Below are 25,009 nucleotides of genomic sequence, written 5' to 3'. Positions count from 1 at the left end.
CAGAGTGTATCTTTACATCTTGTGCTCAGAGCTATGTCAGCTTTCCTGCTCTTGTCCCCAGGGGCATGGCATCTCAGTTCCCGTAAAACACCATGTCTGTCCTTTACGCTGGTGACCTTATACTAACTGACCACGGTGAGTAGAAAATGACAACTCCCTAGATGACTTAACAAGACAAATACACACTAGAAGGAGGGAGATAAACTTGGCAAAAAGTTAAGGGTTTGCCACATAGCTGAAGCTTATAGACATTTTGGGATATACTTTCTAAAGTGAGAGACAAGATTCTGTACCTTGCACCTTGAAGACACACAACACTTTCTGGATTTGGGAGGTAAAATATGCCACATTTGAGCATGCTGCTCTAACCCATTTACTAGGTAATTATAATGCTAGCAGGTGCCAGTGGGACATGGTGTAAGAAAAACCATGGTAGCAGGTTCACAATGTGGTCAAGCTGCCCTACCACTTGGGCTTTATAGCCCAGCGGTCCCAACAGTATTGGAAATGTCTCTGGCGACAGTGAAAGACTGTATGGAGCCTCTAAAGAGCCCTAATAGGAGGATCATAGCACAGACCTCTAGGGCTTAGGAGTAAGGTAGTGCCCATCTCTGTCAAAAACTATTTGAAAATTTGTTCCAGGCTTGCTACTGGGTCCTGGTAGAGACTGGAAGCTTGTCAGTAGGATACCAAGTGCTATGTGATTATGAACTGACCTGGATTTTATCTAATCCATTGAACCGTAAAACAGAGTAGACAGCCTCATTTCAGTATAAAGTAGATGTATATATGAGAATGGGTCTGAGAAGGTCCAGAAGCCCAAAGGTAAGCTGTATGAGCAGGTGGCCCAGACTTCTTCAACACCTACTTATGCTACATTGACTCCTCTTCATCTCCATACTTCTGGCTTCATGAGGAGTCACTTGTGACATGTTTAGAGAGGGAGAGTATATTAGGTCTAATTCACCGTGGATCTGCACAGGATGCTGGTAACATCCAAAAACAGACAGTCACTAGATTACAATCCCTCAACTGGCCCAGAAAATGGTGAAAGGATATTCTCCCAGTGAGCACAACTGAAGGAAGCTCCACTTCATATACAAGGGGGGTTGGGATCTTATTGACTATGGGCAGTAGCTAAAAGTTTCTCAGCTGATTAGGGACTCGGAAATAAGTTGGAAAACTGGTGATTAGGTCTGGGGAGAGATATACTCAGAACGGGCACTAAATATATTGGCGTCCTTGTGAATGTCCTCCAGAGGGCTCAGATAAGGCAAAAAGCTGTCAGTAGTCAGATGGATAAGATGATCCATCCCGTGGATGTCCGCATTTTCCGCCACTACTCAGTGATTGCCCGAAGGGGCCAGGGTTACAGGGATGGCAATACCATTCATTACAGAATGCCTTATCCATCATCATTTTATTACATACAACATTATCTACAACCAGGAGACCCATGTACAGCAAAGGAATTGTGGTAATGGGCTCAGAACAACAAAATACACTCATCGTTACCTAGAAACAGCTGGCTTTGACAGAATGGTGGTAAGACTTGCTGAAGGTCAGGTATAGCACCAGCTGGGAGCCATCTAGTAATAAGCCAATGCACATGAATAATAATCTTTTTTATTTCTTCTCTCTTTCCTATGTTTATTTATTCTCAAAACAATCCTCATCCATAACTGAGCTCTGTATTTCTAATTATATGGCCATTTCCATCTCAAACTCAACAGGTCCCAAACGGAATTTCTTATCTTTCGCATCATAAAACTGGTTTCTTTTCAGTATTCCTCCTGGCCTCAGTTTATGACACCATCATTTACATAGTCATCCAAGCCAGAAATGTAGATGTTGTCCTAGCCTTCTTACCTTTCATAAGCTCTTATGTGTAATCTGTCATTAGGTTCTATTAACTGTGCTTCCAAAATATCTCCCAAGTCTGACATTTCTCTCACTCCCCACTGTAGCATCTCATCATTCTCAACTCTACTTCACCTGCCAAGTCCTTCTAATTGGTCTCTTTGTCTCTAATATCTTCTCCATCTCTATATAAAAAGACAGCAGTGATTTTTTAAAACATAAATTAAATCACTTCCTTACCTGAAACATGTTAGGGCCTCCCCATCACCTACATCCCACATGATATTCTTTATCCTTAGTTTGCTCTTTTCTAGCTCCAGCTACATGGCAACAAGATCTTCATCTTTTGATACCTGGCTCAAATATCTCCTTCTGAAGCCTTCCCTGACATACCTAGACATAGTTAAGCACTTCCTTTTGACGTGCCCCATAGATCTTTTATATACTCAATTGTCATGTTTTTGCAATTATCTGTATATTTGTGTGCCATCTCCACTAGGACTTTTAGTGCCTAAAGAACAGAGATCCTGTGCTATTTCTTAATTAGCACTGGGCCTCACACAGTAGATGCTTAATGAATATATGTTGCTTGCTTGCTGAATGAATGAATGCGTTAATCCTTATGGCTGAGTGTTGTTTCCTTTTTGTAAGGTTGCAGGGGATGAATGAGAAATTTTATTTTGTGTGCTTTGGTAATTGATGGCATTTAAACCCTTCCATTTGACTGTTGCTGAGAATCAACAGTTAACAAAATCAACAAAACCTTGATTTTTTTTAACCTCTGTCTTACTAAAAGAATTCTGATTTTCACATCTGTTCCTTTCCTGTGTACCTACAGATCTTAGCTCTCCTTGACCTCATTTCCAATTTCAACCTTGGTTCTTACTAGGTCTTTGCACTTAAACTTCTCTCCCTGTCATGATATTTAGAAAAAGGTTAACTTAAAACTTTAAACATTAAATTTTTTAGTTTAGAAAAATATGAGAACATTTTAAAGTGAATACATTGCAATATTATTTATAAAGTCAAATTTTATATTGTATGTGTTTTCTTTTTAAAATACCACTCTATTTATAAAACGTAATGAGTATTATAAAGCAATATCTTTATTTCTGATCACTATTGTATTTGAAATTCTGTTCATACTTGCTAACTTGTTTTATGACTATTATAGACCACTTAATAGTGACTAATTTTTAAAGAGTTCAAAACAGAATTACATCATTGAAATTTTTTTTTTTTTTTTTTACGGAAGAAAGTTTTATTATTTATTTATTTATTTATTTATGGCTGTGCTGGGTCTTCGTTTCTGTGCGAGGGCCCTCTCCAGTCGCGGCAAGTGGGGGCCACCCTTCACCGCGGCGCGCGGGCCTCTCACCATCGCGGCCTCTCTTGTTGCGGAGCACAGGCCCCAGACGCGCAGGCCCAATAATTGTGGCTCACGGGCCCAGCCGCTCCGCGGCATGTGGGATCCTCCCAGACCAGGGCTCGAACCCGTGTCCCCTGCACTGGCAGGCAGACTCTCAACCACTGCGCCACCAGGGAAGCCCCATTGAAATGTTTTATAATTCTCTTTGAGCAAAGTATGAGAGCAAAAATAGATATTCTCTATTCCCTGAACATAATAGGTACCCATGTTTTAAATGAATGAATGAATGAATGATGGTACCCATTGGCCCAGATTTATTAATTAATTCTCATGCCACAACAAAAGTGCATTTAGAAATCAAAAATGCTGGAAGGCTGGGGGTGAATGCCTTTTTTATGAATTCCTCCGTGTTTTACCTTCCCAAATATACAAACACCTAAGATTAGAGCTGGAAACCTGGATGCTGTTCCTTTTTTTTTAATCTCATGGATTATATCCATTTAAAGTCTGACAAAGCAGAAACTTCATGAGTGCAGGGACATATCTTGTCACTGTCATATTTCTTGCCACAGGATTATATAAGCCTTCTTTTATTGAATGTTTACTATGTGCTAGTCTTTGTCCTAAATGCTTTACAGGGATTTACGCTTCTAAACCTCTCAAGAAAGCTAGGAGGAAGTAGTGGGTTTTTTTGAAGTATAATTGATTTACAATATTATATTAGTTTCAAGTGTACAACATAGTGATTCAATATTTTTAAAGATTATACTCCATTGAATGTTATTATAAAACAATGGCTATATTTTCCTGTGCTGTACAATATATCCTTGTTGCTTGTCTATTTTATACATAGTAGTTTGTCTTTCTTAATCCCCTACCCCTATGTTGCCCCTCCCCCTTCCCTCTCCTCACTGGTAACCTACTAGTTTGTTCTCTATATCTGTGGGTCTGTTTCTCTTTTGTTATATACATTCACTTGTTTTAGTTTTTAGATTCCACATATAAGTGATAACAGAGTATTTGTCTTTCTCTGTCTGACTTATTTCACTTAGCATAATACTCTCTAGGTCCATTCATGTTTTTGCAAACAGTAGAATTTCATTCTTTTTTATGGCTAATATTGCATTGTATATATATATACCACAGCTTCTTTATCCATTCATTTGTTGATGGACACTTAAGTTGCTTCCATATCTTGGCTATTGTAAATAACCCTGCTATGAACATTGGGATGCATGTATCTTTTCAAATTAGTGTTTTCATTTTCCTTAGATTATATATACCCAGCAGTGGAATTGCTGGATCATATGGCAGTTCTATTTTTAGTTTTCTGAGGAACCTCTATATTGTTTTCCATAGTGGCTGCACCAATTTACATTTGTACAAGTGTTCCCTTTTCTCCACATCCCCACCAAAATTTGTTATTTGTAGACTTTTTGATCACCATTCTGACAGGTGTGAGGTGATATCTTATTGTGGTTTTGATTTGCATTACTCGAATGATTAGCGATGTTGAGCATCTTTTCATGTGCCTGTTAGCCACCTGTATGTCTTCTTTGGAAAAATGTCTATTCAGATCTTCTGTTCATTTTTTTAATTGCATTGTTTGTTTTTTTGATATTGAGTTGTATGAGCTATTTATATATTTTGGATATTAATCCCTTATCAGTCATATTATTTGCAAATATTTTCTCCCATTCAGTAGGTTGCCTTTTCATTTTGTTGATAGTTTCCTTTGCTGTGGAAAGATTTTAAGTTTAATTAAGTCCCATTTGTTTATTTTTGACTTTATTTCTTTTGCCTTAGGAGACATAGCCAAAAAAAATTGCTATAACTTATGTAAAATCGCATCTAAAAGAATAAAATACCTAGAGATAAACTTAACCAAGGAGGTGAAGACCTATACTCTAAAAACTGTAAAACACTGATGAAGGAATTTGAAAATGATACAAAAAAATGGAAAGATGATATACCATGTTCTTGGATTGGAAGAATTAGTATTGTTAAAATGACCATACTACCCAAAGCAATCTACAGATTTAATGCAATCTCTATCAAAATACCCAGGACATTTTCACCAGAACTAGCACAAATAATCCTAAATTTATATGGAACCACAAAAGACCCCAAACTGCTAAAGCAATCTTGAGAAAGAAGAACAGAGCTGGAGGTATCACTCTCCCAGACTTCAAACTATACTACAAGTCTACAGTAATCACAGTAGTATGGTACTAGCACAAAAACAGACACATAGATGGATGGAACAGAATAGAGTGCCCAGAAATAAACCCACACACTTACAGTCAATTAACCCACAACAAAGGAGACAAGAATGTACAATGGAGAAAAGACAGTCTTTTCAATAAGTGGTGCTGGGAAAACTGGAAAGCTCCATGTAAAAGAATGAGATTAGAATATTTCCTCACACCATACACAAAAATGAACTCAAAATGGATTGAAGACCTAAATGTAAGATCTAAAACCATAAAACTCCTAGAAGATAACATAGGCAGAGGTGGTAGTATTATGATCACCATTTGAAGGAAAAGGACACATGCCCAGAAAGGCTAGCTTATTTGGCAAAGATTATATAGCTAGTAAATTATAGAAGCAAGATTCAAAGCCAGGTAGTTTGATACCAGTCCTTGCTCTACACCACCTCTAAGCCACTTCCAATAAATGAGTGTCAAATTAATAAGTTAATACAAAATTTCAGAATAGGTTAACCTTTAAAAAGGAATACCAATGTAGATCTTAAAATGGAAAACAAACAAACAAAAAAAAACCCCACTATATTTTAATATTCCTGGTACTAACTTCTCTCTACGCAGCTCATGTTCGGTGGATGCATTCATTTATGTGCTCAGACTAATATAAGATAGAACAGTGTTGCCAAAGGAGTCTGGACTTGGAGTCAGATTTGAATACTGGCTCTGATATATACATGTTTACTACTTACATGATCTTGAACAATTTCTTAACTTTTCCAAGTCTCAATTTTCTCATTCATAAAATGGGAATAAAAATAACTGTGACAAAAAAACTAAAAAGCTATCTTTTTAAAGAGAATTAAAAATAATGTATAAAAAGTACCTGACACAAAAGAAGATGTTAATATCACTCTTCCTTTTACCTCTTACTCTCTTTCCTTTTTTCCCCTTCCCTTCTCGCGTCCTATCTGCCATTAGCCACATGACTTTGTAAAGGTCACTGTTCCAGGATTTATTGCATCACCTACGAAATAATTGGGGTAGTTACCTCCAAGATCCTTTGACTCTACAATTCTATGATTCAGTGATTTAATACTTGGCTTTTCTTTGTATCACAACAGTACAACTTACTGAGAGGTGATTTTGAAATGAGGCTTCTCTGATTAGTGTAGCTGATTAAGTTCCTCTGTTTTTTCCAGACGATGCCATCACATACAACTTGGCTTAGCAGTATTTGAATTAAATAAGATGAAAACTTGGTTTACTATGTAAATAGTTTCACAGCAATAACATAGATTAACTGCATCCACTAGCAGTCACATATTTCAAAGGATTTACCTCTCCCTTCCTTTCCTCTATGTAGGTACTACACAGGAACCCTGGAGGCTAAGTCAACAAATCATGAAACTCTAGGTTTAATTCACACAGCAACAAAAGGGCTAATAAGAGCTTTTGAAGATGGTGGAATAGATTCTGTGATGGAATGGGAAGTGGATGAAGTGCTCAACTGGACAAACACACTCAACTTTGATGAGTAAATACATGTTGCTATTCTTGGGGAGTGAGGGCAGGCATCAGATATTTTTCTTTCTAACATTTCCTACTCCCATGTTGAATCTTCAAAGAAAAACTTGAATATTTATTAGCTGTCTAGAAAGAAAATAAGAGGAAATGAGGGAGACAGATAAAAAAGGGATGATCTAAAAGTAGAAAAAAAAATAGATTTGGGTGTTCTTTATTAACAGACTTCATTCTTATGCCTTAGTCTAAGTCTGCTTTACTTCTTACTTTGGGATATAGAAACAAGGCTAAGAACATGAAATTAATAATATAAAGAATTTCCTCAGCCTGTATTCACCAATCTTCCTGTGTGGGACATTAAAAAATTATAATTTTTCAGTGACATACTTTGGCCCTTGAAAAACATTTTTAGGCTATTTTGTGTGATGGAAATTTAAAAATACTTCATATAGCTATCAGGGCAATGCAAATCAAAACCACAATAAGATCCTATTTCATACCCACAAAGATAGCTATAATTAAAAAGACATATGGTACCAGTGTTGGCAAGGATGTGGAGAAATTGGAGTCCTTATATACTGCTAGTGGGAATGTACAATGGTATAGCCATTTTGGAAAACAATCCATCAGTTCCTCAAATGGTTAAACATAGAGTTGCCATACAAGCCAGCATTTCTACTCCTCAGTATATACACAAGAGAAATGAAAACACGTGTCCATAAAAACTTGTACATGAATATTCATAACATCATTATTCATAATAACAAAGAATTAGAAACAATCTATTCATCAGCTGATGATTAAAATGTGATATATCCATAAAATGGGATATTATTTGGCAATAAAAAGAAATGCTGATCATGCTACAACACTGATGAACCTTCTTAGTAAAAGAAGCCAATCACAAAGGACCACATATTGTATGGCTCCATTTATATGAAATGTCCAGAATAGGCAAATTATATAGAGACAGAAAGTAGATTAGTGGTTGCCTAGGGCTTAGAGATTTGTGGGGATTGGGAAGTGATGGCTAAGGGGTATGAAGTTTCTTTTTGGAGTAATGAAATGTCCTAAAATTGATTGCGGTGATGGATGCACAACTCTGTGAATACACTAAAAAGCCATTGAATTGTACACTTTAAATGGGCAAATTTTACGGGATGTTAATTATATCTCAATAAAGCTTTAAAAATATTCACTGTTTACTCAGCTACAATAAAGAATGTGAAAACTGCATGGATGAAGAGGAAGGAAAAATAAAACAAAGATGGTGTAAGTAAAGAAACGTAAGAAAAAGGAACACATTTGAAAGAGGGAGATAAGAACATAAAATAGGAAAAATTAGGTTGACCGCCATTGAAAAATAGACCAGAAAAAAGAGGCCAGAGGAAGCAGAGAACAATGAGAAAAGGAAGGATAAGGAAAACAAAGAAAAAAGGGAAAGAATGACTAAGAAAAAAGGAAAATGAGAAAACAAGAATAATAGAAAAAAAGATAATTATGGGAAGAATATATTAAAATAAAAATTAAAAAGGAAACATAAGAAGGAATAAAGAGCTAATCACCCATAGTAGATGCGCTAAAATATTTTTAAATAAATAGTGAAAAGATTTTATGACTCAATAACCTCAATATCTTGTCCAGACCATAGTACTGGGATTCCTTATAGACAGTACATTTGTGGTTTCTGAGACACTGAATAAATACAGATGGTAATAATGATGGAAGAAATGACATCCAAAGAAAGGAGTCATAATGCTGTACTTTTTCCTTTCCTAAGAGGGTAAAGAAAGGAGAGAGAGGTAGGGGAGGTCCATTTTGAATGAGCTTATGAGGGCAGGATAGAGAATTCTCTCAGGCAAGCTTTTGAAATCCTGCTCTGCCTTTCCCTTATACAGTTGGCTAATTCAGCAAAGGAACAGCTAGCTTCAGTGAAAGATTACAAAATAATCCAGACCCAGTATCCTGTATTCTATCACTACTGGAATACAAAAGAATAAAACAATTGAGTTCAAAGGGAAGAAATAAACGAGCATCTCAATCTACACAAGACTTTCCCCACTATCATCCCCTAACACCCTTCTCTGGTAGGTGAAGAAGATTCCTAATGGCTTCCCTTCATGGAGAAAAGGATAAAAGCAGAATAAACCAGGAAGACTTGAAGTGTTTTTTTGGTATCATATACTCTATATGGAGTGGGATAAATACATCTAGCTTTGATATGGTGAGACCTAAATAGACATTTCTCCAAAGAAGATATACAGATTGCCAACAAACACATGAAAGGATGCTCAACATCACTAATTATTAGAGAAATGCAAATCAAAACCACAATGAGGTATCACCTCACACCAGTCAGAATGGCCATCATCAAAAAATCTACAAACAATAAATGCTGGAGAGTGTGTGGAGAAAAGGGAACCCTTTTGCACTGTTGGTGGGAATGTAAATTGATACAGCCACTATGGAGAACAGTATGGAGGTTCCTTAAAAAACGGAACATAGAACTACCATATGACCCAGCAATCCCACTACTGAGAAAACCGTAATTCAAAAAAGAGACATGTACCCCAATGTTCATTGCAGCACTATTTACAATAGCCAGGACCTGGAACCAACCTAAGTGTCCATCGACAGATGAATGGATAAAGAAGATGTGGCACATATATACAATGGAATATTAGCCATAAAAAGAAACAAAACTGAGTTATCTGCAGTGAGGTGGTTGGACCTAGAGTCTGTCATACAGAGTGAAGTAAGTCAGAAAGAGAAAAACAAATACCGCATGCTAACACATATATATGGAATCTAAAAAAATGGTTCTGATGAACCTAGGGGCAGGACAGGAATAAAGACACAGACGTAGAGAATGGACTTGAGGACACGGGGAGGGGGAAGGGTAAGCTAGGACGAAGTGAGAGAGTAGCACTGACATATATACACTACCAAACATAAAATAGGTAACTAGTGAGAAGCAGCTGCATAGCACCGGGAGATCAGCTTGGTGCTTTCTGACCACCTGAGGGGGGGATAGGGAGGGTGGGAGGGAGGTGCAAGAAGGAGGAGATATGGGGATATATGTATACGTATAGTTGATTCACTTTGTTATACAGCAGAAACTAACACAACATTGTAAAGCAATTGTACTCCAATAAAGATGTAAATAAATAAATAAATAAATAAATAAATAATGCAGATACCTCATGTTGCCAAATTAGGTACAACCTCTATCAGTTCGTTCTCTGACTTGAGCATAATTTGGCACCCACTTGGAACTGTTAGAAAGCAAGTTTTTCTACTGATCTCTAGACAACAAAAATTTCAAATGGAATCCAGCATGATTATTTGGGAATATTTCAGTAGTATTACTGACCACAGCCTACTGATTATCTCAGGCAAGACAAGAATTTGCGAAGACCTTCCCCTAGCTGAGAGCAAACATTAGGAGAGCACCTTCTTCCCAGTGTATTTATGGTCTCCACAGTCTACTTTCCTCTTAGATCTTTGTAGTTGTCTAGATATTTGTAACTGGCTTTATAATACCTATTTGATGAGAATTTCAAAGTCATTTTTCCCTTCAGAAGAATTGGTAGCCACTAATTCCTTGGAGAGTATCCTTCAAAAGCTATAGACAGTTTTTGATAGTTGGACCATTAGAATGACATACATGTGTTGAACACTGATATTGAGTGATACAATCCAGTTTCTTCCCAAAGGCTTCTGTGCTAGCCCCTTGTTATGACAGGTGGATGCTCTCCTGGGAAGAAACCATGTACATCTTCAGGTGCACAGGGCAACAATATCAATTGAGTACAATATTATTATAATTTTGAAGAATGGATTGGATAGAGCCAACTTCACTCTTGGACTCAAGGACACTGTTGAGTACTGTTGCAAATTCTGTAGTATCCAGAGGTACATTGCTGCAGGTGCTTAGAACATAAAGCAATGCCTGCATTGCTGTTACTGAGTCACCTACAATGCCACGTAGTGGCTACTCTGCCTACTGCTGGCATTCATCCTGATGCATTTTCAGGGGTGTATTCTCTAGCGAGATGGATGTTTCTCTTCCAGGAGCTTCATATTTTTCAAACTGCAAGTGAAATTTAACATAACCCATTAAGTCGTCAGCAGCTGGGATATCTTAAATAATTTCCTGATGTTCTATTAACCCTGTTGGTGAGAGCTCTCAGTGGGTAGTTTCTATGTCTGAAGCTGCCCCTTTGATTTCTAAGACAGGTAGTTATGTTGCCTCTCTGGCTAGGGACTTTCCCCAGGCCATTAAGATGTTAAATTTATACTCCTGAGGGATCCACGGTAGAGTCCACATATACTTTACTCTGCTAGTATCTAAAAAAAATTTCAAAAATTTCTTAGAAAGACAGATCAGCTCTATTATATAACCAGCATGATAAGGCTATAATCAGATTGTTGCTTCTATGTGTAAAGCTTTGATTTCTCTTTGGCTACTGCTGTCATGTTCCTGATGAGAAGTTCTTTTTTAACAATTGAATAAATTCATATCCTGATCTCAGGTAAAGCAGGGTCAGTGATCAACCTTAAATATGGCATAAGTTTTTGCCCCAGACTGTCAGGGTGTAGCATACAATTGATCAAAGGTCCTTTATCTTGGTGCCTTGAAGGTGGAATGAAAATCTTTCAGTATATAAATCTAAGGAAGCAGGGTTATTGACACCCACTATTCATAGTGCTCCTGAGCAACCACTGAAAGCACAAAGTCTGCCTAAATTTAAGGTTAAGCCAGATTGAACTGTCAACTAAGAGGTCCTGGAAAGGGTTTAAACCACCTACTGTTATCTTGCATCTTTTCATTTAACAGTGACCCAGCACTATCTCATTTAAGGCCACAGAATAAAGTTCTTGGAGCAACAAGAGGTAGCAGTAACAAGAACGAGCTGACTTAGACACAGTATTTTATTACAGTTAAACACCATTGCATAATATATACCTTCTTATAACAAAAAATTCAGGAATACAAAGCTAACAAAAGTAAAAATAATTCAAATGAAAATCAGTGTTTCCTGAATTACGTGACAATTCTAATCCTCCTCCTCCTTTCTCAGCCAGCTTCCTTTTAGCACCTGCTGTGATCAACTCCTTACCTGATTTCTTGGGTACAGTTGTAAGAAAGGAGGCTTGGGAAAGGGGGATACAGAGATCAAAATGTGATAAGTCACAATAAGTCACAGGAAACCTGGGCCTTGGAGCTTTCTCTCATCTTCGTAGTTCATCATACTTGTCCTTCCCTATCTACCTCTTCTCGGGCTACATCTGTCTCCCTATTTCAGTCTCTGTTTAGGGAACTGAAGTGGCAACTGCATGTACCCTGCTTAAATATGATCTCATGTTTACTGGACACAGCAAAGGCAGCACCATTTCTCTAATAAGATCATAAACCAAATGATTTAAATTTATATGTCAGAGACAGTAGGTCTGGCAATCCAGAACCAAGGAGAAGGTTTTGTTGCTGTAGTTTTCCCATGACTTTTTTCCTCTCAGAGTTTTCCATTCGTACTTTTAATTTAGAAGTTAAGTAACATTTTAGTTGTCCCTCAGTTGAGGATATGATCTAGCAGGAATGGAACAGGATAAAATGAGGAGACATGTGCTGGTGAGAGGCCAAAGGGCACCAATGTGGTAGATGGTGGGCACCATTTTTATACCTCCTCCAACTCCTTGTCCTATGGGTTGCCTTAGGTGCATGAGAGCTACTTGGAGGTGGGAAAGTCAAGAAATTAAACATTTGGACTAGTGAATATGTCACCATTAATCTAAGATTTCATAGATAAAGTAGAATTTTAGAAGTAGTCTAAGTATGTACTAATGAATCAATTTATTACTTACTAATAAATCAATTTAATTTAATGAATGTCTATGTAATGTGCTTAGGTACATTGCCAACTGGAAGGAAATTGCTACAAGCAACTCTTCAGCTAACTTCAAAAGTAGGTGATTTTTTTTAGCAATAATGGGAAATTCTTATAAACAAAAACAATACTTTCCAGACATGTACACATTTCTAAGCACCTAACAAACACTTTAGCACTCTGCACAGTATATAGACATAAATAAATTTGCCAAGTCATTTTTGCCTTTATATATAAAATTGTTATTTGGGAATAGAAGGAAAATTTCTATTTTATTTAGAGTTGGATAAAATGTTTTTTTTAAAAAAATGAATCCTCCTTTTAAAATGTTGCATATCATGTTTCAGTAATAATTTTTAATGAGCAAACTTCACTTGGCAAAATAAATGCTATTCCAGAAGTATCAATAATTCTAACATAGCCAAAGCCTAATTACAGTTTTCATATAATCTGAGTGTATGAGTTCTGTCCCACTGTCATCTGTGATTGGCAGTAAAACAAAGAGGTTATAATTATGGAGTGCTGATTCATAACTGCTTGTTTTTGATTTTGGGCTCTACTGTTTACTGTCTGTATGATCTTGGGCCAGTTACTTGGTCCGTTTCCTCATCTATAAAGTGAAAATAACAATAGTACCTAGCTCATATATTGTTGTGAGGTAATAAGAGATAATATACGTAAAGAGCATAGAATAGTGCTTGGCACATAGTATGTACTCTATAAGTGTTAGCTATTATTAGCTTTAACCTATCCACTTATTTCCAACTCATGGCCACCACCACAGTCCCAGTTGCCATCATCCCTCTGCAGGCTTCTGCAACGGTCTCTAAACTTATACTCCTCCGGTCCATTCCCCACACAACAGATAGTGATCTACAAATTTAAATCAGCATAATTAAAACAAAACACTTATTTAACAAACTCCTCTTTAGCAATTACCATGTGGAAGTGCTGTCTTAGAGTGTTTTATAAAATTGATTCATTTGATCTTCAGAACAACCCAACGAGACAGGTTCTATTATCTACATTTTACAGACAAGCAAAGAGATGCCAAGTTACTTGCTCAAGGTCAGTTCCTGTGAGGGCCAGGATTTGAATTGAGACTAGGTAGCTCTAGAACCCATACTCTTAACGATGACTACCCCTGATGCGTCTTATAGTTTTCCACTGCACTTGGAATAAAACCCTAACTTTATCATGGCACTCTGGCTCTGGTCTAGCTTTCCACCCTTATCATGTCCCACTCTCTCCCTCTGGCTCACAACCCAACATCACTGGCATCTAGCCTGGTCCTCAAACACACTCTGTGGTTTCCACTTCGGGGGTTTAATGCAGTGGATGGCCTTCTGGAGAACAGGTTTAGGCAACTGTCATCACTTGAGGGCAGGAAGTTATTTGTTTTGTTTGCTACTGAGTTCCCAATGTGTAGAACATAGTAGAGTCTCAATGGCAGGAATTTTGTACTTGAAAGGAATGTCAAGTACAAAAACTGAAGCAGATAATATAAATTACTGAGCTAAAAGAGATTATTGTGAAAAGAAGGAAAGATATAGCATGGTAATTGGAAGGAGCATAAGAGCAAGTGAAAATTATTTTAAGTAATGGAGATCTGCATCATAACTGAAGGCAGTAGAAGGTGATATATTGAAGATGCTGGCATTGAAAAGAGGACGGAATGTGTGCCACTTCTTCAAGAAGCATGAGGAAATCAAATCCAGAATTTGGAAACTTTAGCTCTAGGGACAGAAAAGGCTTCTCTTCGTTTGTGAATAAAGAACTGTTAGCTAATAGTTAATTGTGGAGTACTAACTAAATGCCAAGTTCTTTACATGCACCATCACACTTAGTTCTCACAAAAATATGCTGAGGCATGTGCTATTATTATCCCCATCTATCCCCTTTATAGATGAGGACATTGAGACAAAGGTTAAATAACTTGCTTCAAATTACAGAGCTAGCAAAAAAAAAAAAAAAAAAAAATTACAGAGCTAGTTAGTAGTAGGTCAAACCTCAAACCCAGATCCTACAGAGCCTTTTGTAAAAATGGACAATAAAATATGGTAGTGAAAAGTAGGATGATCTCAGAAATTAGGGACATTTATTGTTTCGGTTAAATAGGATATAAAGATATCTGCTCTAAGAGTGGTGAGAAGGAATGTGGAATAGACCTTACCTGGAATGCAGTAGCATATTGAATAAGTCTATATCCTGTCATATCTCACATCTTTCTAAATATTTGTCATTCCTCTCTAGGTTTCAGGTTTGAGCAAGCACAGGAAAAAAAATATGACTATAAAGATATATTGGAAGAGGAAATGGGAACACAAGAAGATACTTCATTTGACAGTATTTATGAAGGACCAACTTTTACTAGACTAAGGTCTGATTCCACTTATGGAATATAATTATAACTATATAAAAAATATAAAAAAATATAATTATAAACTATAATTTCTTTTCTGAGCTTTAACCCTTCAAGCCCTGATTCCATCAGAGATAGTTTATTCTGGCTGGAATGACTTGTATATTCTTGGCACAGAATCTAGCCCAATTAAAAGTAAGGAGGATTAAACAGAAATAGAACATCAGACTGAATACAGTAGCTATGGAAAATGTAGAAATTATTCCCGGTATTCTGTGAAACTGTAGTATTCTAACAATCGCATTTAAATAAAAATATTATACTTAGGTGCAAAAAACCCCCTCAGTCTGATTGTTTTTCTTCTTTATTTGAAGCATTCTTTATTTGTGCATTTGTAGAGCCCTTTCTCCATTAAAAAAAAGAAAAAGGGCAGTGTAGCAAGTTCTCCTTTTATTAGAATGCAAAAGCCTTACTAGAATCCCCAGTGCCATTCAGCTTAGGCATCTTTGAACAAAACTGGGTTACAGGGGCACCATTAGCTAAAGGAGCCAGAAAAGCAAAAATCTGTCTCTTAGCTTCCACAGTGGGAAAAATAGAAAACTGGAGATGACTGTTAGGTCAAGGAACAAAGCCTACCATACCCTCCAAGTCTGAATTACTGTACCTTCCCATAAAAACCCTCTACTACTAACCATCATCACACTTATCACACTGTGTCTACAATCCTAATAGACCAGAGGCTTATACTCCCAAGCATAAAAAAATCAGCAGAGACCTAATGTATATTTAAGAAAAAAAATCAGATTTATTCATATAATTTACATATACATTCACCTATTGTAAGTACTCAGTTTGACAAATATATATATATATAGTTATGCAGTTTTCACCACAATCAAGGTATCATGCATTTCCATCACCCCCAAACTGTACATCTTTGCAGTCAATCCACCCACCCCACGCCATTCCCCTGGGACTGATCTCCTTTCATTCACTACAATTCTGCCTCTTCTAAAATGTCACATAAATGGAATGATACTATATGTAGTCTTTCTTGGTCTTGCTTCTTTAGAATTATGCTTTTGAAATTCATTCTTGTTGTTGCATATTTCAGTAGTTCATTCCTTTTTTAATGACTAGTGTTCTATTACATGGCTATACCACAATTTCTTTAAACATTCAGCAGGTTGATGGACAATTGGTCTTCTTCAGCTTGGGATCATTGTGGATAAAGCTGCTATGAACATTCATGTACAAGTCTTTATGGGGATATGTATTTTCATTTCTCTTGGGAAATAACTCAGAGTGGAATTGCTGGGGTAAACAATAACTATATATTTAAATATCTATTTATTTATTTATTGAACAATACTTGCTTTACGTTTCAGGTGTACATCAAAGTGATTCAGATATATATATATATATATACACATATATATATATATATATATATATATATACATATATATATATATATATATATATATATATATTTTCAGATCTTTTTCCATTATAGTTTATTACAAGATGTTGAATATAGTTCCCTGTGCTATACAGTAGGTCCCTGTTGTGTATTTTATATGTAGTAGTGTGTATCTGTTAATCCCAAATTCCTAATTTATCCCTTCCCCTTCTCCTTTGGTAAATAATTTGTTTTCTAACTCTGAGTCTCTTTCTATTTTGGAAATAATTTCATCTGTGTCATTTTAAAATTCACATATAAGTGATATCATATAATATTTCTTTCTCTGACTTATTTCACTTAATATGATAATCTCTAGGTCCATCCATGTTGCCACAAATGGCATTATTTCATTCTTTTTTATGGCTAGTATTCCATTGTATACATGTATCATATCTTCTTTATCCATTCCTCTGTTGTTGGACATTTAGGTTGCTTCCATGTCTTGGCTATTGAGAACAGTGCTGCAATGAACAATGGGGTGCATGTATCCTTTCAAACCATGGTTTTCTTCAGATATATGCCCAGCAGTGGGATTGCTGGGTCATATGGTAGTTCTATAATTAGTTTTTTAAGGAACCTCCATACTGTTCTCCATAGTGGCTGTACCAGTTTACATTCCCACCAATGGTGTAGGAGGGCTCCCTTTTCTCCACACCCTCTTCAGCATTTGTTATTTGTAGACTTTTTGATGATGGCCATTCTGTCTGGTGTGAAGTGATACCTATTTGATTTTGATTTGCTTTTCTCTAATAATTAGCAATGTTGAGCATCTTTTCATGTGCCTGTTGGCCATCCTTATGTCTTCTTTGGAGAAGTGTCTATGTAGGTCTTCTGCCCATTTTTTGATTGGGTTATTTTTTTGATATTGAGCTGTATAAGTTGTTTATATATTTTGGAAATTAATTCTTTGTCAGTTACATTGTTTGCAAATATATTCTCCCACTCTGTAGGTTGTCTTTTCATTTAGGTTAGGATTTCCTTTGCTGTGCAAAAGCTTTTAAGTTTAATTGGGTCTCATTTGTTTATTTTTGCTTTGTTTCCATTACTCTAGGAGACGGATCCAAAAAAATATTGCTGCAATTTATAGCAAAGAGTGTTCTGCTTATGTTTTCTTCTAGGAGGTTTATATTATCTGGTCTTACATTTAGGTCTTTAATCCAGTTTATTTTTATATATGCTGTTAGAGACTGTTCTAATTTCATTCCTTCACATGTAGCTGTCCAGTTTTCCCAGCACCAGTTATCGAAGAGACTGTCTTTTCTCCACTTTATATTCTTGCCTCCTTTGTTGTAGATTAATTGACCATATGTGCCTGGGTTTATTTCCGGGCTTTCTATCATGTTCCATTGATCTACATTTCTGTTTTTTGTGCCAGTACCATACTGTTTTGATTACTGTAGCTTTGTAGGATAGTCTGAAGTCAGGGAGCCTGATTCCTCCAGCTCTGTTCTCAAGATTATTTTGGCTATTTGTGGTCTTCTGTATTTTCATACAACTTTAAAGAATTTTTGGTCCAGTTCTGTGAAAAATGCCATTGGTAATTCAATAGGGATTGCACTGAATCTGTAGATTGCCCTGTATAATACGGTCATTTTAGCGAATGTTTATAAGAATCTGTTTTTCTAAAGTGGCTGTACCATTTTGCATTTCCACCAGCAATGAACTTAAGTAGCTCCACTTGGTTTCTGTCACTTCATGTTGTCAAATGTTTTAATTCTAGGGGATGTATAGTGAATAGCATTTCATTGTGATTTTAGTTTGCATTTCCTAAATGACTTATGATATTGAAGATCTTTAACATGCTTATCTGCCACTTGGTATCTTCTTTGGTGAAGTGTCTATTCAAATCTTTTGCCAATTCTAAATTGTTTATTTCATATTGTGTTAAAAGATTTTTTAATATGGTCTAAAAACAAACCATTTATCAGATACTGTTTTGCCAATCTGTGGGTGGTGTTTTCATTTTCTTTTATGATGTCTTTTGAGGAGAAAAAGTATTTAATTTTAATAGAGTCCAAGTTACCATTTTTTTTCTTTTTTTTAAACTTAATTTTTATTTTATGTTGGGGAATAGTTGATTTACAATGTTGTGTTTCAGGTTTTCATCAAAGTGGTTCAGTTATACATATACATATAACCATTCTTTTTCAGATTCTTTTCCCATATAGGTTATTACAGAATATTGAGTAGACTTACCTGTACTATACAGTAGGGCCTTGTTGATTGTCTATTTTATGTATGGTAGTGTGTATATGTTAATCCCAAATTCCTAATTTATCCCTCCATCCCACCTTTCCCCTTTGGTAACCAAAAGTCTGTTTTCGATGTCTCTGAGTCTGCTTGTTTCATAGGTTCATTTGTGTCATATTTTAGATTCCACATATAAGTGATATCATATGGTTATTTGTCTTTCTCTTCTGACTTAGTTCACTTAGTATGATAACCTCTAGTTGCATCCATGTTGCTGCAAATGGCATTATTTTGTTCTTTTTTATGGCTGAGTAGTATTCCATTGTATATATGTACCACACCTTCTTTGTCCATTCATCTGTTGATGGACATTTAGGTTGTTTCCATGTCTTGGCTCTTGTGAATAGTGCTGCTATGAACATAGGGGTACATGTATCTTTTTGAATTATAGTTTTGTCTGGATATATGTCCAGGAGTGGGATTGTTGGATCATGTGGTAATTCTATTTTTAGTTCTCTGAGGAACCTCCATACTGTTTTCCATAGTGGCTCCACCAACTTACATTCTCACCAACAGTGTAGGAGGGTTCCCTTTTCTCCACACCCTGTCCAGCATTTGTTATTTGTAGACTTTTTAACAATGGACATTCTGACCGATGTGAAGTGGTACCTCATTGTGGTTTTGATTTGCATTTCTCTAATAATTAGCGATGTTGAGAATCTTTTCATGTACCTATTGGCCATCTGTATAAAACATCAACAATATTTCTTGATACCCAGGTTAAAGTGTCCAGACTATGCCCAAGATGGAGTTGCTTATGCTAAGCCCCATGTTAGTAAACCAAAACTTAAATTTCTGTGCTCGGCTCTCCCAGAAGAGGTAGGCCTAGGCCAACCAATCAGCACTTTCCTGCTCAGCAAAAATTACCTAACCTGGCTCCAAGACTTCCCTTTGCTCCATATAAGGGAAGTAACTGTTCTAACCAACTGACAATGCCCAGTATAACTTCCTTGTTCCTGCTCACTTTGGTCTATGAAACCTGCTCACTTTGTACAACACTTCATACGTTTGGTCATGATGTATTACCTCTTTTATATTGGTGGAATTGACTTGTTAATATTGGTAAGGACTTTTGCCTCTATTCATGAACGATATTGGTCTTCAGTTTTGTTTTGTATTGTTCTTCTCGTAATTCTTGTATTTTTGACTTAAGGGTAATACTGGCCTCATAAAACGGGCTTTTCTAATATCAGGAAGAGTTTGTGCAGCAATGGTATGCTTTCCTTAGAAGTAGAAGGCATTGACTCATCAGGATTATGTTCATTGTTTTTTGGCCTTTTTATGCCATGAATATGTTTGAGATGTCTATGAAATCCACTTGTCCATGTTGCTTTACACTGCAATAATTTAACACAATGTGAGGGCCAAGATGGTGGAGTACAAAGACTCTGAACTCACCTCCTCCCATGGAAACACCAAAATGATAACTACTTACAGAGCAACTATCTATGAGAATGACCTGAAGACTAGCAGAAAAGATTTTCCATTAAAGAAGGAGCCATAAGACAGGTAGGAAGGGTGGACATGGTATAGTCAGGACCCACAACCCAGGGTCAGCGACCCACAAAAGTGAGGAATATCAGTATCACAGAAGTACTACCCAAGGAGTGAGGGGTCCAAGTCCCACATCAGGCTCCCCAGCATGGGGATTCTGCACTGAGAAGATGAGCCCCCAGAGTGTCTGGCTTTGAAAATTAGCAGGACTTACATTAGGGAGAGCCAGAAGGCTATAAGAAACAGACTCCATTCTTAAAGGGTGCATGCAACATCTCACATGCTCTGAGTCCCAGTGCAGAGGCAGTAGTTTGAAAGGGGCCTGGGTCAGACCCACTTACTGGTCTTAGAGAACCTCCCAGAGAGGCAAGAAGCAATCAGGACTCCCCCTGGGGATGGAGGCATCAGCCATTTTGGGGAGCTTAATCTAGCACTGGTAACACCGGTGCCATTTTGGAATCCTCCCTCTAGCCTATTAGTGCTGGGGACCTGGCCCTGTCCACCAGCAGGCTGGCACTAACCCTGAGGCCTCAGCTGTACAGACAGCCATGTGGAGACCTGGCCTCGCTCACCAGTGGGACAGCACCAATCCCGAATGCCCCTGAGTCACAGAGACAACCACACAGGAAGCCTACCCCACGTTCCAGTGGGCCCACAACCACCATACAAGACATGGTCTTGCAGCCAGTGGGGTTGGGGCCAGCCACGTCACAACAGAAGCACACAGGCAGCCCACGTAGGGGGTACACTAGAACATATAGCTCTGTTAACCAGAGAGGAGTGTACTGCTGCGCCCCACAGGATGTTTCCTTAAATAAGGTCACTTCACCAAGATTGGGAAATGTAACCAACCTACCTGGTACACAGAAATAAACACAGAGAATTGGGCAAAATGAGCAGACAGAAATTTATGTTCCAAACAATGGAATAAGACAAAACATCAGAAAAAGAACTAAACAAAGTAGAGATAAGGAATCTACCAGATAAAGAGTTCAAGGTATAGATCACAAAGGTGCTCAATGAACTCTGGAGAAGAATGGAGAACACCATGACCATTTAAACAAACAGTTCGAAAATATAAAGAAGAACCAAAAGGAGTTGATGAATAAGATAACTGAAATAAAAAATACACTAGAAGGAATCAATAGTAGATTAGATAATACAGAGGAATGGATCACCAATCTGGAAGACATGGCAGTGGAAATTCCCAAGCTGAACAGAGAAATGAAAAAAGAATTTTAAAAAAATGAGGATAGTTTACAAGACACCTAAGACAACATAAAGCATACTAACATTTGCATTACAGGGGTCCTAGAAGAAGAGAGAAAGGGGCAGAGAACTTACTTGAGAAATAATTGCTGAGAAATTCCCTAACGAGGGGAAAGAAACAGACATTCAAGTCCAGGAAGCACAGAGAGTTCCAAACGAGATGATCCAACGAGGTCCACACAAAGACACATTATAATTAAAATTGCAAAGGGAGTTCCCTGGTGGCATAGAGTTAGGATCCCGGGCTTTCACTGCTGTGGCCTGGGTTCCATCCCTGGTTGGGAAACTGAGAACCAACAAGCTGCATGGCATGGCCAAAAGAAAAAAATTAAAAAAAAAAAAAGTAAAATCGCAAAAATTAAAGATAAAGGGAATCTTAGAAGTAGCAAGAGAAAAGCCATTAGTAACATACAAAGAAACCCCCATAAGGCTATCAGGTGAATTTTCAGCAACAATTTTGTAGGCCAGAAGGGAATGTCATGATATATTCAAAGTGATGAAAGGAAAAAGCTTACAACCAAGAATATTCTAGCTGGCATGGCTATCGTTCAGATTTAAAGGGGAGATAAAGAGTTTCAAAGACAAGCAAAAGCTAAAATGGTTCACCACCACTAAACTGGCTTTATAAGAAATGTTATAGGGAATTCCCTGGCGGTCCAGTGGTTAGGGCTCTGTGCTTCCACTGCAGGGGGCATGAGTTCGATCCCTGGTCGGCAAACTAAGATCCCGCATGCCACGTGGCATGGCCAGAAAAAAAAAAAAATGTTATAGGGACTTCTCTAAGCAGAAAAGGAAAGTCCACAGCTATAAAAAGGAAAATTATGAAAAGAAAAATCTCACTGGTAAAGGGAAACACACAGTAAAGGTAGTAATTCAACCACTTATAAAACTAGTATAAAGGTTAAAAGACAAAAGTAGTAAACCATCTATATACACAATAAATAAAGAAATACACAACACAAAAAGACGTAAAATATGATGTCAAAAACATTAAACATTGGGATAGGGGAGTAAAAATGTAGACTGGTTAGAATGCATTTGAATTTAAGAGATCAACTAAAATGATTATGTAACTTATACCGTGTTATATGTGAGCTTCATGGTAACCACAAACCAGAAACCAATAATAGACACACAAGAAAGAGAAAAGAATCTAAACATAAAACTAAAAATAGCCATCAAATCATAAGGAAAGAGGGCAAAAGAAAAAAGGAACAAAAAAAGAACCACGGAAACAACCAGAAAACAATTAACAAAATGACAATAAATACATGTCTATCACTAATTATTTTAAATGTAAATGGACTAAATGCTCCAATCAAAAGACACAGAGTAGCTGAATGGATAGAAAAACAAAACCCACATATATGCTGCCTACAGGAGATTCACTTCAGATCTAAAGACACATACAGACTGAGTGATGGGATGGAAAAAGGTATTCCATGCAAATGGAAATCAAAAGAAAACCAGGACAGCAATACTTGTATCACAGAAAATAGATTTTAAAGTAAGTACTGTAACAAGAGACAAAGAAGGACATTACTTAATGATATAGGGATCCATCCAAAAAGAAGATAAAACAATTGTAAATATAGATGCATCCAACATAGGAATACTTAAATATATAAAGCAAATATTAATAGACATAAAGGGAGAAACTGACAGTAACATAGTATTAGTAGGGACTTTAAAACCCCATTTACATCAATGGATGGATCATCCGACAAAATCAATACAGAAAAAGACTGGTCTTAAATGACACATTAGACCAGATGAACTTAATAGATACATACAGTACGTTCCGTCAAAAGTAGCTGAATATACATTTTTGTCAATGCATGTGGAACATCCTCCAGGATAGATCACATGCTAGGTCACAAAACAAGTTTCAATAAACTTAAGACTGAAATCATATCAAGTATCTTTTCTGACCACATGGTATGACACTAGAAATCAACCTACGAGAAAAAAAACTGCAAAAAACACAAAGATGGGGAGGCTAAACCACATGCTATGAAACAACCAATGTGTCATTAAATAAATCAAAGAGGAAATTAAAAACTACCCAAAGACGAATGAAAATAGAAACACAATGATCCAAAATCTATGGAACACAGCAAAAGCAGATCTAAGAGGGAAGTTTACAGCAATACAATCCTACCTCAGAAAACAAGAATTATCTCAAATAAACAACCTAAAGTTAGACCTAAAAGAACTAGAAAAAGAAGAACAAACAAAACCCAGAGTTAGTAGGAGAGAAATCATAAAAATCAGAGCAGAAATAAATGAAATAAAGACTAAAAAAAAAAAAATAGAAAAGATTAATGAAACTAAGGGGTGGTTCTTTGAAAGATAAACAAAATTGATAAAACCTTTAGTCAGAATCATCATGAAAAAGAGAACGCCCAAATAAATGAAATCAGAAATTAAAGAAGAGAAGTTACAATCAACACCACAGGAATACAAAGGATCATAAGAAATTACTATGAACAATTATATGCCAATAATATGGACAACTGAGAGGAAATGGGCAAATTCCTAGAAATGCAGAATTTCCCATGACTGAATCAGGAAGAAATAGAAAATATGAACAAACCAAACACCAATAATGAAATTGAATCAGTACTTTTAAAAAACCTCCCAACAAACAAAAGTCCAGGACCAGACGACTTCACAGGTAAATTCTGCCAAACATTTAAATAAAAGTTAACACCTGTTCTTCTCAAACTATTCCAAAAAATTGAAGAGGAAGGAACGCTTCTAAACTTATTCTGTAAGACCAGCAACACCCAGATATCAAAACCAGACAGACACCACAAAAAAAGAAAATTACAGGCCATTATTACTGACGAAAACAGATGCAAAAATCCTCAACACAATATTACTAAGTGGAATTCAACCATACATTAAAAGGATCATATACCATGAAGTGGGATTTATCCAAGGGATGCAAGGATAATTCAACACCCACAAATCAATGAAATACACCACATTAACAAATTGAAGGATAAAAATCACATGATCATCTCAATAGATGCAGAAAAGAACTTTTGACAAAGCTCAGCATCCATTTATGATAAAAACCCTCAACATAGTGGAATAGAGGGAACATACTTCAACATAATAAAGGCCATATACAGCAAACCTACAGCCAACATAATACTCAATGGTGAATAGCTGAAAGCGTTCCCTCTAAGATCAGGAACAAGACAAGGATGCTCAATCTCACCATTTTTATTCAACATAGTATTGGAAGTCCTAGCCATAGCAATCACATGAGAAAAAGAAATAAAAGGAATCCAAATTAGAAAGGAAAAGTAA

General features: G+C 36.7%; 1 protein-coding gene across 9 annotated transcripts in view; it reads left to right on the top strand.

The window, feature by feature from the left end:
* Positions 1-25,009, top strand: part of LOC309667894 (protein MFI) — a 182,589-nt gene that overhangs the window by 96,216 nt on the left and 61,364 nt on the right. For 5 of the 9 annotated variants that reach the window (XM_082476901.1, XM_082476895.1, XM_082476896.1 and 2 more), the window contains 3 exons: positions 6,803-6,973; positions 12,871-12,926; positions 15,102-15,228. In XM_082476901.1, the coding sequence (XP_082333027.1) occupies positions 6,803-6,973; positions 12,871-12,926; positions 15,102-15,228 (354 nt within the window). Of the gene's footprint in view, positions 1-6,802; positions 6,974-8,170; positions 10,137-12,870; positions 12,927-15,101; positions 15,229-25,009 lie in introns of those variants that run through there. The other 4 variants (XM_082476897.1, XM_082476900.1, XM_082476899.1 and 1 more) reach the window with 3 other exon arrangements.

The sequence above is a fragment of the Balaenoptera physalus genome (assembly GCF_965194825.1).
Source record: "Balaenoptera physalus genome assembly, chromosome: 10".
Taxonomy (NCBI): Eukaryota; Metazoa; Chordata; class Mammalia; order Artiodactyla; family Balaenopteridae; genus Balaenoptera; species Balaenoptera physalus.
This window is presented reverse-complemented; position numbering and strand designations above follow the sequence as displayed.